A 14,271-nucleotide genomic window follows, 5' to 3' on the forward strand; every position below is an offset into this window, starting at 1 on the left:
CCTTTTGAGAGGGTAACAGGCAGGAAGGCCAGGGGTCTCCAAATGGAGGAAATAGGCTGCAAGTGCCAGACATTTTTCTCTCTCTTAAGCAGCAGGAGGAAACAAACTAGCGATATTTTTTCCTTCTCTAGACAAATTTAAAAGGAGGTTTCTCTTAAAATACTGTGTTGCCATGACACCTGGTTTCACCTGAAGCTAACTATTCTCAAACCTTGAGTTAACCAATACATTTTTCTTATGGAAATGTTTGTCTTAAGCTATGTTAATGTACTATGCATTTACCCCAGCCTCTGTCTTCAAGTCGGTTCCACCAAATGGCCCAGAACCTACTTGACAAACCAGTGTGTTATACTCAGATATTGTTGCCCTAATCTATGTAAATGAAACTATTTGTAGGTAATCTGCCCTTCCACAAGATTCAAGTCAATCATTTCATGGCCTGGGATGAATCATCCGGTGCTAAGATTATCACAAAATGCATCTTATGGATGAGGGGCCTGGTGCCATTCTGAGTTTTAAGACATTCCTTTCTTTTCATTATCAGACTGCCAGTGACTATATAACATATAGCTGAAGACTAGCAGGGGGGTACTCTTTCTGCCCCCTTCTGATGCCTAGGTCAGAAGCTTTCTCTATCTCCTTTATACTTTAATAAAACTTTATTACACAAAAGCTCTGAGCGACCCAGCCTTGTCTCTGGCCCCAGATTGAATTCGTCTCCTCCGGAGGCCAAGAATCCCAGCGTCTTATCATTCAGCAACAACCTTTCACCTTCTCCAGGGGATCTTCCTGACCCAGGAATCAAACCAGGGTCTCCTGCATTGCAGGTGGATTCGTGACCAACTGAGCTATCAGGGAAGCCCTAGGTGGCCTATAGTGACTGGTTATCCCAGTCAGCATAGTGTTTTCAAGGCCCACCCACGCTGTACCATATGGCAGAGCCTCAGTCCTTTTTAAGGCTGGACAGCATTCCCTAGCGATGGACCGACCACATTTTCTTCATCCGTTCATCAGCTGGTGGACGACTGGAGTGCTTCCCCTTTATGGCAACTGTGAACAGTGCCATGAATGTTTATGTTGTTCGGTGGCCCTGCTTCAACCTTAGTCTCTCTCAACCACACTTCTCATCAGCAAAATGAGGATAACAACACCTCCTAACGACAGGAGCAGGGACCAGTGGGAAAGCACTCTGCAGCCATAAATGACACCACACAGCAAGGCCCGCTTTTTTCCATGCCAGGTTCCTGGTCTTCCAGAGCCCACTCTCAAAACTCAGCGACCACAACATCGTAAATCAACTACATTCCAATAAAAATAAAAACAGCAACTCAATGACTTTATGCCACCGAACCGTACACTTTAAAAGGTTCAAAACGGTATACTTTGTGTATGTTTTACCACCATAAAAAAGCAATCTCAAAGTCCCGAAGGTTTATGGAACCCTCGCCACGGGCCAGGTCCCGGGCTGGCTGAGGACGAAACCGGAAGTCAGTCCCTCCCGAGCCGCCCCTCCACGACCCCCAAGAGCCCAGCCCAGGAGGAAGCACCCCCAGCACGGGCTCCCATCACCCAGTCCCCCTTCACTTCTCTCAAGTCTCCTGGTTCATTTTTTCAAACTCAAGCAGATTTTGCCTTCTGCTCTATTAATCTGTTTTCATGTTAAAAAAAAACAAAACAAAATGTGTTAAATGACTTGCCAATCCAACAACTGATTCACTCTCGTTCTCCACCCCAAGTTGCTGAGCCTGTAGAGCCTGGGGGACGGCCTCTTCGGCTCCATCTACCCCCAGTCCTGCAGGGCTGTGAGCCCTGGGCAGGGATGCCCAGGTCAACCCCATGCAAGGTGGGCAGGTGGGCGTCCTACTCAGTTACCAGCATGGAAGGAGGGGCTGGGGAAGACGGGCCGCTCAGAGCAGGGCCTTCTAAAGGGAAAGCACCTGCAAAGTCAAGAAAGGCGTGGAGAGAGTCAAGGTGGGATAGGACCTCTGTGCCCAAAGTCTGAAATCTTTCAAAACCTCTATCCACACAGGGGACCTCAGGGTTAGGAAAAAACCATGCACATTAGCCCATTTCTATGAAGGACTTGGAGCTTGGACGAGATGCCCGACCCTGTCTGTAGCCTGCCCTCCGCTTGGAATGAAGACCACATCTGTGTCCTGAGTTGGGCGGCAGGCCTCACAGGTGGGGCTCCCATTCCTAATAGCAGGTGAGGAGCTGAAGCTCAGAGAACTTAAGGCATCAGCCCCAGATCACTCAGTAGATGTGGGGACGGGTATTCAGGTCTGTCTCAGTCCCAGCTGGGTCCAGGTCATGGTGCCCTTTGCTGCCCGCCCCCCCACCAAATTCCAGCCCATCCGCTAAAAGATCACTGCGTTCATTTCTCCTCCTGCCCACCATCAGGCCCAGAAGAAAGGTGGCGTTTCTCCTGGTGTCTCCCTCAAGCATGAAGCCGTCTTGGAGCGAGAGTCTCCACGTCTGCATCAGGCTGCCTGGCTAGCAGATTTTTTTTTTTTCTGGCTTGATTTTCTTTAATTCTGGTGGTGATGAGCTGCCTAATAAAATTATGCTAAGTTATGTGCATAGCGAGCAGCATCTTACACTCTAATTACTGGCCGTGTCTTTGAAGAATTCCTGTGCAATTTCCAGGCTAATCAACTCACCTCTTTTCTTGGGTCTGATTAGTCGTTTGGGCCAAGGGGAGCCCCCACCCTCAGCCCCACTCGAATCAGCAGGGCTCTGGATGTTGTTAGCTACTCCAATTGCCTTTTAAAAAATCTGTTTCACATAAAAGGACAAATGAGAATGAATATTTGCCCATCTTTAAGACACTAACTACATTCTTTTCCACAGCCTGTTTCTCGTTATTATTTCTTTCTTCAGGAGGAATTTGAACACAGCCTGGGTTCCCGCACGCAGTTCATGACTGCAAAGGGTTTCCTCTTCGAAATCCAGCCCAAATGGGCATACTCTGGAAATGTGGCAGCTTCAGAGAACGTGACCCAGTTAAGTATCTTTTACTGGTTCTTCCTTGAGACTCACCTTCTCAATCAGGGGTGGCCGGCTTTCCAGGGCTTGCCTGAGAACAATCAGCTCTGCCCACAGCACCCCAGGCGGGGCTGAACAGAGACCCTTTGTAGTATGTGCTGGAAAAGCAAGAGGAAACTTCAGCCAAGGACCAGCTTTTTCTCCCCTTTATATAATAGTTTAAAGTCATGCAGAAAGACTGGGCAGGGGAGAGGACTGACTCCAATGGGAACGGTCTCACCGGAACCCCCTGGGAACACAGAGGTGGAGACAGAGACGGGCAGGGATGGGTCAGTGAGTAGGGAAGAAAGAACATGATGGGCCCCTGGACATAGTTGAGGTTCTGACACACTCATGAGCCAGCTTTAACATGCTTGCTTGGTTCTCATGGCACTCAGTCTGGATGCCACAGATGGGGGGGTTGGCATTCCTGCCTCCCCGCCCTCATCTCAGCACTCCGGCCATGTGCCCTCCTTTCTGCTCCTCCAAAACACCCAGCCTTTCCAACCCCAGGGCCTTTGCACACCCTGCTACTTGAACACCACTTCTCCCAGTTTCCTTTCCTCTCATCCTTCAGGCTTCTGTCCCAGCGGTCCACCCCGAAGGGCTCTTCTCTGACCCCATCACTTCCTCTATCCTTACTTACACCAAATCATCCCTCTCCGTCTCCTCTTCACCCTGCTTTCTTTGGAGGACATCGGAGTCTGTATCTGCATGTGCCCCGTCTCTCCCACACAGAAGAAGAGAATCATTACGAGGGCAGGGACTGTGTATTTTGTTCTCCCCTCCAGCCCAAAGAACAGTATCCAGCACATAGTAGGTGCTCAATAAATATTTAGCAAATGAATGAATGAAAATATCAGCATATTCCATACACCTCCGATCCCTCTTTTTTTTGGATTCTGTAATCGTTCTGGAAGGAAATAAAATAACATATATTCCTGGGTTTATCTAAACCCAATAAAGGGGGGGAGGGAGTTCTTAAATCTCTTGGGAATGAACAGCAGACATTTGGGAACACCAAACCCCCAATGTAAGTAAAAGAACCTGCAGGTTGAGTTCTAAGATGTGAGACCTGGCTGGTCACTGGGCGTAGGTTGTGGGGCTGGGGACCTCACATATGACTCAGTCACCCCACATTTTCAGGCAAATCCATTTCAAAATCAAAACCTCAATATGGAAAGCGGAGTGTGGCTTTACTCCGGCATTCCTGTGAGAAGGCAGGCTTTCTGAAAAGATGCTACGTTGTAGATAACTCATCCACAAAAGGGGGAGCGGGAGGGAAGGGGAAAAACCCCAGGATCGGGTGTCTTTCTCTGCTAACGCTTCAGATGAAAACCGATCTGGGAGTGCGTGACCCTCCAAAAATCTGCCAGCCCCCAAAGTACTTAAGTTACCCCTCCGACCACAGCCACATGGAGAACGAAATTAAATCCCACGGAAAAAAATTTTTTTTAACATTATGCAATGTTTGGATGAGAAAAGGGAAGGGGGGACTATAAGAAGAAAAAGAAGAAGAAAAAAAAAAACTCATCTTTTTCCCAGAGTTTAGCAAAGCTATTTCTAGCTTTTAACGATACATCTCACCATCACTTCATGGGCAGTTTTGAGAGGCGAGAAGGCGGGACCGTTCTGTTATGTAACCCATTTAAAGTAGGAAATTAGCAAGTCCTGAATGAATTCTGTTACTGTGCTCCGACTTGTGGAAAGTCTGGAGCGAATACAGTTCTATTTTGAGGTGAGCAAATCCATCATTTACAGATCAGCTCACAAATACCGCAAGCTTTCATGTCGCCCTGAAAAGTTTCATAACAAAAACAGCTAAAGTACTTGGGGTGATGGAACATTTCGTCTCTAAACCTTATTAGCCCGAAGAGCCGCGAGGAGGGCAAGGCTTCCCAGTTGCCAATTATTCAAAAATGCAAATATCCGAGATCAAATAAATATTCATCTCACCCTGCCCCCATCTTGCTGGGTTGTTTTTTTTTTTTAATCCAAGCTAAGTCCAGCAAAACAGTCCGGTCAACAACATAAAAAGAAATGTCTGTTTTTAACAGAGCCGTTGGCCATGATATAAAATTCTGAAGCTATGAAAGCAGCATCTGAAACAGAACGGGCGGGCATGGAGGGCCCGGCGGGCTGGTGAAAACAGGAAACAGAAAGGTCTTTTGATCCTCAGGTGCCCCCTAGCGGCACGGAGGGAGCAGTGCGGGCACGGTCATGGAATTTCACAGCAGGCAAATGCGGTCTGAAGCCTTTACATCGACCGCATGCGGTTAGGAAAAGTACCGTCCCTCTGCCCTGGAGCGCATGCGTCCCACATGGGCCCAGGGACCCGCTGTTGATGGGGGCACGGCTTAATGTACAATCCGCTCTCTAATCCGTAAACTGAGAACGGCCCTTTCAGCTGACAGCCAGCGAGAGGATACCAGCAGCCCGCACTGCAGAGCTGCTAATTAAAACTTCTGGCCCGGGGGATGCTAACTGGCTTCTTGAGACAAGGAGTTTATGCTGCTGGGAAATGAAGGCTTTGGAAATGAAGGCTCCTACGAAGGGCAAAACTGCCGTGTGCAGGTTGTGCCGTGTGGGCTTCTCAGCCTCAACACTTCGGACGCTGGGCTGGGTGCTCCTCTGTGGGGGGTGGGCTTGCCCGGTGACATGCAGGGTGCCCTGCGGCATCCCCGCACGGTCCTCACGGGGTCCCAGCAGAGCACACCCCCCACGCTGTGCCAATCAAAACGGACCTCAGACATCGCCCATGTCCCCTGCAGGACAAGATCGCCCCTGACTGACAAACATATTGAAGGAAACACAATGTCCTCTGCATTCTACACAATAGCTTCAAAACCTTTTTTCCCTAAAACTTAAGTGACCGTGTTCCTGAGTCTTCTATCACTTGACTTAATAAAAGGTTGTTGTTGTGTAGCTACTCAGTTGTGTCCGACTTCTTTGTTACTCCATGGACTGTATGTAGCCCCGCCAGGCTCCTCTGTCCATGGGATGTCCCAAGCAAGAATACTGGAGGGGGGTTGCCATTTTCTCCTCCAGGGGATCTTCCCAACTCAGGGATCGAACTGTGTCTCCCGCATTGGCCAGGCGGATTCTTTACCGCTGAGCCACCAGGGAAGCCCCCAATAAAACATACTCAAAGCAATCGAAGACTGTGGGTATAAATAAAATATGAATCATAAAAAAAAAGTTTGCCTTTTTTTATAGAGATCACTTTTTGAACTTCTAACATGTTTGGAATAGGCAACAGTACAGAATAATAAATAATGCATGGATTTGTGGGGGGTTTTGCTGAAATTGAAATACTTCTTTACCCAGAGAAAAAGCTCTTTACTTTTTATGTACCAGAAGACACACACAAAATAGAGCATTATCATAAAACGCTCTCATTCTGACACCAGAATTTCATGTTTCCGCACAAATTAAGATGATCCCTGAAGGCATAAAGTACACAAGCTTTATTGGGCAACAGCAACGGGCCACGCTGGCAGACAATGAAAACAGAACCGTTCAGAATCACGCAGGATCACATGTGTCATCACGGGATCAAGAATTTAAATCATCTGGGAGTTCCTGCTAAACTCAAGTTCTGTACTAGAGCTTCTCTCTAATCAAAAAAACGCTGTCCTGGTGAATATTTGCCATGAGGATTACAGATAATCTACTAATGAGGAAGTCAAGGAGTCCTAGAGGAATTCAGTCAGCCCCATCGCGACAAAAGAATAAATGAGCCACAATTTTTTTTTTTTTTTTTTGGGCAATACCATGCCCCCTCCCCAGCTAGCCCCCAACACACACAATATTCACTGACATTGCCAAGCAACACCAGCAGACAGCGCCTCCAGCCACAGCGTGACAGAGAAGACCAGGTTCCCTGGAGCAAGGCGCTGGCCAGAGAAGACACTGCAAATCCCCAGGTACCGCCACGCACTCACATGCTTCCAGGCTTCGTACAAAAGCATAACATATACACATTTTTTATAAGACAGAATGGACATAATTCATGGAAATATTTCCTAAGAGGTATATATAAACGACAAAAAAAAAAGCACTTTATGTTAAAAGAGGGTGAGAGAAATAAAGTCTGTTGCCTTTGCAAAGCTCCTTGCATATTTCTTAATGAAAAAGAAAACCGTGAATGACAGGATTTTAACACAGTGAAAACCAAGTATGTCTTTGGAACACTTGAGGAGACATCATACGCGATCTCACACACACACACACACACAAACACACACACACACACACACACTCCAAACACGCAAAAAAGGTCAAAGATAAAAATGGCTGATGGGTGTTGGCCTTAAAAAGGATGGAGCCGAAGAACATATAGGTCCCCTTTGCAATTTTGGCGGAGGTTTAAAATGCTGCCCCATAAACACGCAAGGGCGTTTCCATCCCCATCCTAGGAAAAACAAAGTATGAAAGCAAAAGTCTGGAGAAAGAAAACTAGGCATGATCGTGTCAATTCCCAACGATCACAAAAGCTCAAAATACATTCAAGAGTATCGTCAGTATAGTCTAAATTTTCAGCGGAAACCATACGGGGAAAAGGGTAAGCAGACGTTGGTATTTAACACCACTGCTACGAAAAAGGGTTTTGCTAGGAAAGTCAGTCTGGGATCTGGAGACAGTGAAGTGGGAGGACACTCAGCTCTGTGCCTCCCAGCTCCAGGTGGCTGGAAACAGAGGGTCCTGCTCCAAAGTCGAGGTGCTCCCTGGGATGCCCTTCTTCGCTTCAGGGGAAAGTCCTTTGACCCAAGCAGCCCGAGTCAGCGTGACCAGCCTCTCCAAGCACCACTGGCAACACACACGTGCACAGGCATGCTCTCAAAATGGGCATCAAGGCAGGCAGAGGCAGGAAGTCACTCAAGCTGGAGAAGCTTGTCCGTCATTCTCCTAGAGAAAGGGAGGGAGGAACGGAGGAGGGAAAAGACACAGCAAACGGACTGCTCACCTGCCTACACACAGCACCATCGCCAAAAAAATGCAAGAAAAATAACCATCGAGTAACAAAGAAATACCTAGTACTGTTGAAGGGCAGGAGGAGGTGTCTTTTTTTCAACTTTGAAGGAAAGTATGTAAACAGCACTGTGCCCGTGCGCCGGGGAGGGGGGAGGTCTCCGGCTTCCAATCAAACTGGCTGTGGGAGACTCGCGGCCACTGAGTTCCAAGGTGAGGGGACCTCCAAGCTGCCAACGGTGCTTCCTAAATTCCTTCCCAGGTGGTGAATAGAATCTTATGCTTAAGGTTTATGAACTCAGGAGCTTCCTGTAAAACGGGGGGCTTTGTTTGTTTTTTGTCCTTGTCTTCTGCCCGCAGATAAGCCAGGAAGCGCCCGTGTGCGCCGGCCCTATAGGATTACGTCTGATGTGTGCAGGTCAGGGTCGAGTACCCTCAGCTGACTCATGGCTCCCACCCTGCGGGGTCTCCAGCATTTTCCTAGACACTCGGCACTCCTGCCGGCGGTGGGAACAGGCTGCCTGCCAGCGGGGTGGCTCTCCAAGGTGGCCACGGTCTCCACTCGCACGCTGGATCCTCCAGCTCCTGGCTGCCTCCACCGGGGTGTGGTCAAGAGACAGAACGAGAGGGTCTGTGGATGGCACGAAGGGGCACGCGCAACCTCCGGACAGGGCTTCCTCCACTCCCCTGCGACCCTTCCTCCCTCTCAGATGCCAGTAAGGAGTTTAGTCTAGTCAACTCAAGCACCTTAATCAAAGTTGGGAAATAAAGAAAAATCCAAAGAGACCATCTTCATTCCCCATCTCTGCTGTTAATCTAAACATTTCCTACTGAGGGTTCCAGGAGACCTTCCTGTGGAAGCCATCACCTGTCTGTGAACAAGGTCAAGGTCAGAGCTTGAGAAGGGGGAGAAGGACCTTGAGACTTCTGGGTCAACAGGGCTGACTTCCAGGCAGATAGGTGCAAAAACGCTGAGCACACCTTCCTCCCGCCCCTCCTCTGAAACCACAGAAAATCACCCAGCAAAGACGTCAGACTGGCTCATCCTTTCTCAAAGTTTTAGAGCAAGATCTTCTTCCTAAATAACCATTCATTTAATGCAACATTATTTCCTGTGGGGTAGAAATGGCTGGGACAGAATGGGAAAAATCTCGCAAAACTGCAGAATCTTGAAAACAAAAATAGAAGTGATGTCATAGCCAATTTAGCAATGCCTGCAACTTACTGTCATTCTATAAAGTTTTAAGAGGGCAACGGAAATACATCAGTGTATCAAGCAGTTCAAAGGCAAGGACCTGGTGTCCCCAGCAATCCAAGAGCAGGCTTACCCGTGGTGGGGTGGCCATAACTTACACCTCTGAAGCACAAGAACCAGGCAGGCCAAAGAGCTGGAGGGGACGCAGTCAGAAAGAATTCATCACAAATCTAAGATCTCAAGCACGATCAGCTCTTGCAGATCCACCAACCTAACCCTTCTGGCATGCACATGTGGCTTCTGGAGGGAGAGACTTGACAACCCAAGAAAGCTTTGCCGGGCCACGGCCAGCGCTCGCCAAGTCTCTTCTTCCTCTGAAACAAGAAGCCACAGCTTTATAAGAAACAGTCGCGCAAGGGCCCCACCCTGGTTGGGGAGAGGGATCTCCACTCGCGGCTGCCTTTCAGTGAGCTTCCCTTGAAATCCAGAGGCAGTGCAAGCGAGCCCAGACCGCAGAATCGCAGTTCAGGCCTCCCCCCGCCCCAGGCTCCTGACTCAAAGCTGCCATCGGTGACCCGCAACGCGCTAAGACATGTCCACCTCTGTCACTGCGTCCTCAGCGATTCCTCCTAACAGGAAACAGACTCCTGTGGACGTCGAGAGAGCCCCATCCCTGACCTTTCCACTTCAGACTAGGAGGGTCTGAGCCACATGTGCAACGGTGTCTAAAGAATTAGCTGAGGCTCTTGTCACGCTGTCGGCAGGTCGAGGGGCCGCCCGGTGGCACATTTCCTGCTGAGAAAAGAAAGTCCCGGGTGTCCTCAGGTAGCCGCAGGCTTTGTAATTGTTACCAGGTCCCAACGAAGCAAGATAACACCTTTGAAATTCTTTTACAAGGTGGTAGGTGTTAACGTTAATGCTGGGGATGCAGATGCTGAGCTGCAGGAAGGAGAACGTGCCTCTCTTGCTCCCTTCTCAAGGCTTTTTTGTAATTCCAGGAATCCAGCGCCTTTTCGACAAGCCAGGCTGCCTTAGAGAGGATATTCAGCGTTTCAAAACTCAGATTACCGTCTGCTTAACTTTTTTAACCAAATGTCCCATCTTTTCCCCCAAACCTACACCAGGAGCTCTATCTTTCTCTGAAACCAGTTTTTAAGGGCAGAAAGACATAAAAAGTGCACAGACGTTGGGATGGTTTAAAACAACAACGAGAAACCCTCTACAGCTTTCAACTAGACAGAAACTTTTAGCACACGACAACAAAATTCAAGTTGTAAGGAAGCCTGCGCGGTGATGCACGTGTCAACCTCTGGGCTGAGTCACGGGGTTTCAGAGCCACGTTCAGTCCTCCGTGAATCGCCAGGGGCTCAGACAGGCCCTCGGCGGCCCTCCGGTGTCTGCCTCCCGCGTATGCCAGGCCGGGGCTCTCCGTGGAAGCCCAGAGCCTGGGCGGCAGGCCCACCTGTGGGCGCCCGACCTGCACAGTCCCAAGGCGGTGGTCAACAGGAAGTGGCTTGTACGCTGCCCCGCCTGGCGTGAGCGGAGCCCGGGGTCCCCTTCCGCACTCGGCCTAGGACGTGAGCTTCGAGTAGCTGGGAGGCGAGAACCGGCGTCGCAGGTACTTCAGGACGTAGAGGGGCAGACAGCTGACCAGAGTGATGACGGACACTTTCCACAGGAAGGACAGCGTGGCGATGAAGTACACGTCTGCGGGCAGACAGCACAGGGGTGGGCACCTGGCTGTCAGCCTGACCGCCGCGCTCCCCCCATCCCTCTGACCTGCTTCTGCAGCTTCCGGATCGTCCGTGACATGCTACTTTCAACAACTCGGAAAAGAAAACTATGGGGGGGGGGGGGCACCCTTCCAGGTGTTTTTGATTTGGAATCTGACAGCTGGAGGTTTTTCTTCCTAAACCTGGCAGAAAGGGATGCTCAAATACACGGTTCTGCTTCCGAGCGGCTTTTTGCCTTCATCTCGGGGACAGTCACAGAAGCCGGAGCCAGGTCAGAGGGAGGAACAAGGGGGTGGAGACCCGTGCTCAGGAAGAGCATGACCTTGGGGGCGGGGGGGGGCTGGCGTGAGATCCCCTCCTGGCCGCAGGAGAGTCATCCCTACGGTTAGGTGGCTTTCGCAAGAGAGGAATGACAGCTAGTGAGTACCAGCAGGACTGGGAGCATCTCCCCTGCCTCTTGAGCAGAAGCTGGGGGAATGCAGTGGGCACTGAGTAAGCCCCTGCTAAGGGCCAGGCCCAAGGCCCCGCCCATGGGCCGCCTGCCCAGTCTCAGGGCAGGTCCACGTCTAAAGCAATGACTGAAGCTCCTGAGGGCAGGCTTGTCTGGCAAGCCTCTGTGACTCCCCGGAGTCAAGCCGTTGAAATACACATGTAGGTGCTCACAAAACCCATTCACGGAGGCTTTCCAAACAAGTGTGCAACTGTCCTAAGACTTCACTTTCCACGGGAATGCCGCTTTATCAAAATCTTTTTGAGGAGCAGTTTGCTGATGAAGAGGCAGGATGCAACAGGGCAGTGCCTCCAGAGCCAACGGCACTGTCAAGTCCTGCTGTCACCTCCTCTGTGGCAAGCCTGACTCGGCTCCCCACCCCGGCAGCTCCACGGGGCCCAGCACGGTGACCAGCTCCCTGGAGAAAGCCCACCAGGTCCTCGCATTAAACAAATCCCCTGCTAAGCCAGCGGGCACGGGGCGTGGTTTAAAGACCACACTCGGCACTGAGACCAGCCCACCAGCTTCAGTTCCAAGAGGCTGGCCAGCTGTCAACGGTCCCGTGCCCCGTGGGGTGCCCATGAGACAAGGAGGGCTGCCGAGTGCGGAGGCCTGCTGGACAGCGGGCCCAGGCCTCACGTGCTGAGGGGCCCGCCTCCCTTCCCATGCTGAGGCCCCTGGACCCGACGGGCAGGCTCTAAATGTGTGTGCGCGTCGGGGGCGGGTGGGGCTCTTACCGATGAACTCGTGGAGGAACACCAGGGAGGCGATGTAGCAGGCCAGGCTGAGCAGCTCGGCCACCGTCATCAGCCAGTGCCAGGTCTGGATGGTCAGGGCCACCATGAGCAGCTCCGTGAGGATGAGCGATGTGAAGGAGATCGCCACGATGTGCACGAATTCCGACTCGAACAGCAGCAGCGCCCCGTACATGATGGTGCTCCCTGGGGGGGGGGGGGTGGTCCACGTGGGGAGGGGCTCATGCCGCCCCCGCAGCCCCCTGCTGGGCCCCATGCCCACCTTCCCCACCCCGGACACAGCCTGCCCACCCATGTCTGACCCCTCTCCTCTCCATTTAGACATGAAAGGCACCATTTGGTCAAGGAGGGTAATGAGAGGGCCTTCATGGATATTTGAAAGAGAGGCAGCAGATCCCAGTTTTCCTACGTTCCTTTCTTTTTTTTCTTTTAGATTTTTTGGCCACGCTGGGCAGCGTGTGGGATCTAAGTTGCCCAACCAGGGATCACACCCACACCCACTGGAAGCATCAGTTTTAACCACTGGACAGCCAGGGAAGTCCCTAATTTTGCTATACTCCTTTTGACTTAAATATAATTGAGAGTTGATCACCGGGAGAGAGAGGGAAAGATAGATAGGAAAGAAAGGAAAAGAGGCAGAAGACAACAGTAACTGTCTGGATTGGGAGGAACAAGAGACAGAGGGTTTTGTATTTGATTTGAAATGACAGGCGTGGCCAGCCACTAAATAACACACAGTGTGGGATCCCTGTTCTACCAGGGCTCTGAAGCAGTCGTGTTCAGAGACACGAGCAGAACAGTGATTACCAAGGAGCTGCCGGGAGGAAGGGAGAGAGGTGTGGGCTGTTGGACAGATACAGTTTTCGTTCGCAAAGCTGAGAGCGTCCTGGAGACTGGTTCCCCAACACCGCGAATGTGCTGAGCACTGTTGAGCTGGGCCGTCAGCAGGGCTCCGACAGCGAGTGGCGCCTCTCGTCTGCTCTACCTTCCACCCGCCCCCCCCCCCCCCCCCCCGCAAACACACACAAAAGGACAAGAGGCCTCTAAGAGACACTGGAAAAGTCCTGGCACTCATGCTGAGAAGAGAAAGCAAGTGGGGGAGGGAGTCCAGCTAAGTACATCTTCATCCAGAATTGCTGGAACTGACCAGACGACGTCTCGTGTTGAACACACACACTAGCTATGTGAGATTACTGCGTAAGAGCAGGGCCCGGAGACTGTGAAGCCCCGAAACCCAGGTGAGTCTACCCCAACGGAGCTGGGGGTGGGGGAGGCTGCAGGAAAGCGCCATGGCTTCTCATTATGAACTTTCACATAGGCTTTGCTATCTTCCCCTGGATACACACACGTCACTTTGCTACACCTCTCAAAAAGACCCATTCAAACTGTTCTAATGACAGTGTAGCCTCCCACCAACAAATGCAATGGTCTCTACACTTTTTAACTACACATCATCTCATCAGTAAAAATCATTAAGCACGGATCCCTACTGGACGATGTGTATTTGTGAAAGACCCATGTGGACCTGTGCAGACAGAGCAAGCAGGCCCACTGCACAAATGTATCAGATACATTATAAAACACACCACCAATAAAGAGAAATTATAAACAGAGTGAGGAAAAAGTATATACAAAGAGGGCTTGATATTTCCTTTCCATATTCCAGTGAATCCTCTTACAAAGCCTCTACGGTCTGAGGGACCCTCTCTGGAGGCTGCGGAAGTAAATACCTTGTTCAAAAACTAGAGCTGGACCTCAGAAAATGTATCAGGACATCCCAGAAAGCAAGCATTTCTTTTGTTACAATGACTCCAACACCCCAGCAAGCTTTGATTAGTTACATTTTTCTCTGGGCCTCCCCGGGGGTTCAGGCTGGTAAAGAATCTGCCTGCAATGCAGAAGACCCAGGTTCAATCTCTTGGTGGGGAAGATCCCCAGGAAAAGGGAATGGCTGCCCACTCCAGTGTTCCTGCCTGGAAAACCCCATGGAAAGAGGAGCCTGGTGGGCTACAGACCATGGGGTCACAAAGAGTGGGACACGACTGAGCGTCTAACACTTTCTCTGATTTTGTCTCAGTTCACGTGTGACTCTGGGCCCCACGA

At 50.6% G+C, this 14,271-nt stretch overlaps 1 protein-coding gene across 3 annotated transcripts in view; it reads right to left on the bottom strand.

Moving 5' to 3' along the window:
* Window positions 1-6,476: 6,476 nt before the first annotated feature.
* The window catches only part of ATP9A (ATPase phospholipid transporting 9A (putative)), a 122,345-nt gene continuing 114,550 nt past the window's right edge, over window positions 6,477-14,271 (bottom strand). For all 3 annotated transcript variants that reach the window (XM_043882984.1, XM_043882983.1, XM_043882986.1), the window contains exons 27-28: window positions 12,151-12,354; window positions 6,477-10,897 (exon numbers count right to left, since the gene is read on the bottom strand). In XM_043882984.1, the coding sequence (XP_043738919.1) occupies window positions 10,761-10,897; window positions 12,151-12,354 (341 nt within the window). In that variant the 3' untranslated portion in view covers window positions 6,477-10,760. The remainder of the gene's footprint in view (window positions 10,898-12,150; window positions 12,355-14,271) is intronic.

The sequence above is a fragment of the Cervus elaphus genome, chromosome 23 (genome assembly GCF_910594005.1).
Source record: "Cervus elaphus chromosome 23, mCerEla1.1, whole genome shotgun sequence".
Lineage (NCBI taxonomy): Eukaryota > Metazoa > Chordata > Mammalia > Artiodactyla > Cervidae > Cervus > Cervus elaphus.